General features: G+C 42.2%; 1 protein-coding gene across 1 annotated transcript; it reads right to left on the bottom strand.

Annotated features, from left to right (window-relative positions):
* Positions 1 to 239: 239 nt before the first annotated feature.
* Positions 240 to 1,163, bottom strand: LOC123949420 (olfactory receptor 4C16-like). The gene has a single exon (XM_046016860.1). The coding sequence runs from the start codon at positions 1,161 to 1,163 to the stop codon at positions 240 to 242; it is 924 nt and encodes a 307-aa protein (XP_045872816.1).
* Between the last annotated feature and the right edge of the window lie 256 nt (positions 1,164 to 1,419).

The following is a 1,419-nucleotide window of genomic DNA, read 5'->3' on the forward strand; positions in this document are numbered from 1 at the left end:
GCTGAGCAGAGAGCCTGATGTGGGGCTGGATCATAGGACCCTGGGATTATCACCTGAGCTGAAGGCAGAGGCTTTAACTCACTGAGCCACCCAGGTGCCCCTACATGTTCATTCTTGAAGGAATGAATTCTCATGCCCCCTGATGACGTTAACACCACAATGAAAAGATAATATTCTCAATGGACTTCTTGACAAATCCAAACTATGAAGAAAAATTTGAAATACCCATTTATCTTTTGTCATCTGAAATCAACTTTTTTTCTCCATAACTTCCTCATGGCATCTTTCACCTCTGCATTCCTCAGTGTGTAAATCAGAGGATTGATCAAAGGTGTTCCAAGTGTATAAAACACAGCTATCATCTTATCCATGGGGAAGGTGATTGCCGGGCGTGTGTATATGAATATGCAAGGACCAAAGAACAAGATGACCACAATGATGTGAGAGATGCAGGTAGAGAAGGCTTTTCTCCTCCCTTCAGCACTGTGGTTTCTCAGAGAATACAGGATTATAACATAGGAGCACATCAGCATGACAAAACTCACTGTACAAATGGCCCCACTATTGGACACCAACAGTAGGTTGACCACATAGGTGTCTGCACAGGCAAGTTTCAACAAGGGCTGCAAGTCACAAAAATAGTGATCAATCACATTGGGACCACAGAAAGGCAAACTCAAGGCAAGACAAATCTGAGCTAAAGAATGCACACAGGACCCCACCCAGGCCACAGCCACTAGCACAGCACAGGCCCCTCGACTCATGATGGTTGTGTAGTGCAGAGGCTTACAGATGGCCACATAGCGGTCAGCAGCCATGAGGATAAGGATGAAGATCCCCAAGCAGCCAAAGAAATGTAGTGAAAAGACTTGTATCATGCACTCACTGAAAGAGATAGTGGTCTTCCTCAAAAGGGCATCCACAATCATTCTAGGGGCTATGCAAGTAGAGAAGCAGGTGTCAGATAAGGATAGGTGGAAAAGGAAGACATACATTGGACTCCCAAGTGTCCGGCTGGTCTTGATAGTAGTAATAATCAGAAAGTTACCCAGCAACGTCCCCAAATAGAAAAACAAGAAAGTGACAAACACTATTTTCTTTCTAACAGGATCCTGGGTCAACCCAAGCAGAATGAACTCAGTCACATTATTATTCAGCTGCATGATTTCTTCAATTAGGAGACGCGTGAGTACGAATTTGTTGATCTGCAAAAAATAAAGGAATTAATTCATGGTGTGATGTTGATTTTATCAAATATTCCCAGCAAAATGAATATTCCTCATTATTAATAGTTTAGGCATGAGTTTCTACAAGTCACCTCAATAGTTTTCTCCTTCATTTTTTATGATCAATTCATAAGGTCATTATGAGTCTCAACAATCTTGTGAAGGTTATATCTTCCTAGTGCACTCTTCAGGC

Source organism: Meles meles, chromosome 8 (assembly GCF_922984935.1).
Source record: "Meles meles chromosome 8, mMelMel3.1 paternal haplotype, whole genome shotgun sequence".
NCBI lineage: Eukaryota > Metazoa > Chordata > Mammalia > Carnivora > Mustelidae > Meles > Meles meles.

What these genes read in the sequence shown, in the direction of transcription:
- LOC123949420 (XM_046016860.1), bottom strand. Translation starts at nt 1,163, where the DNA reads ATGCAGCTGAATAATAATGTGACTGAGTTCATTCTGCTTGGGTTGACC.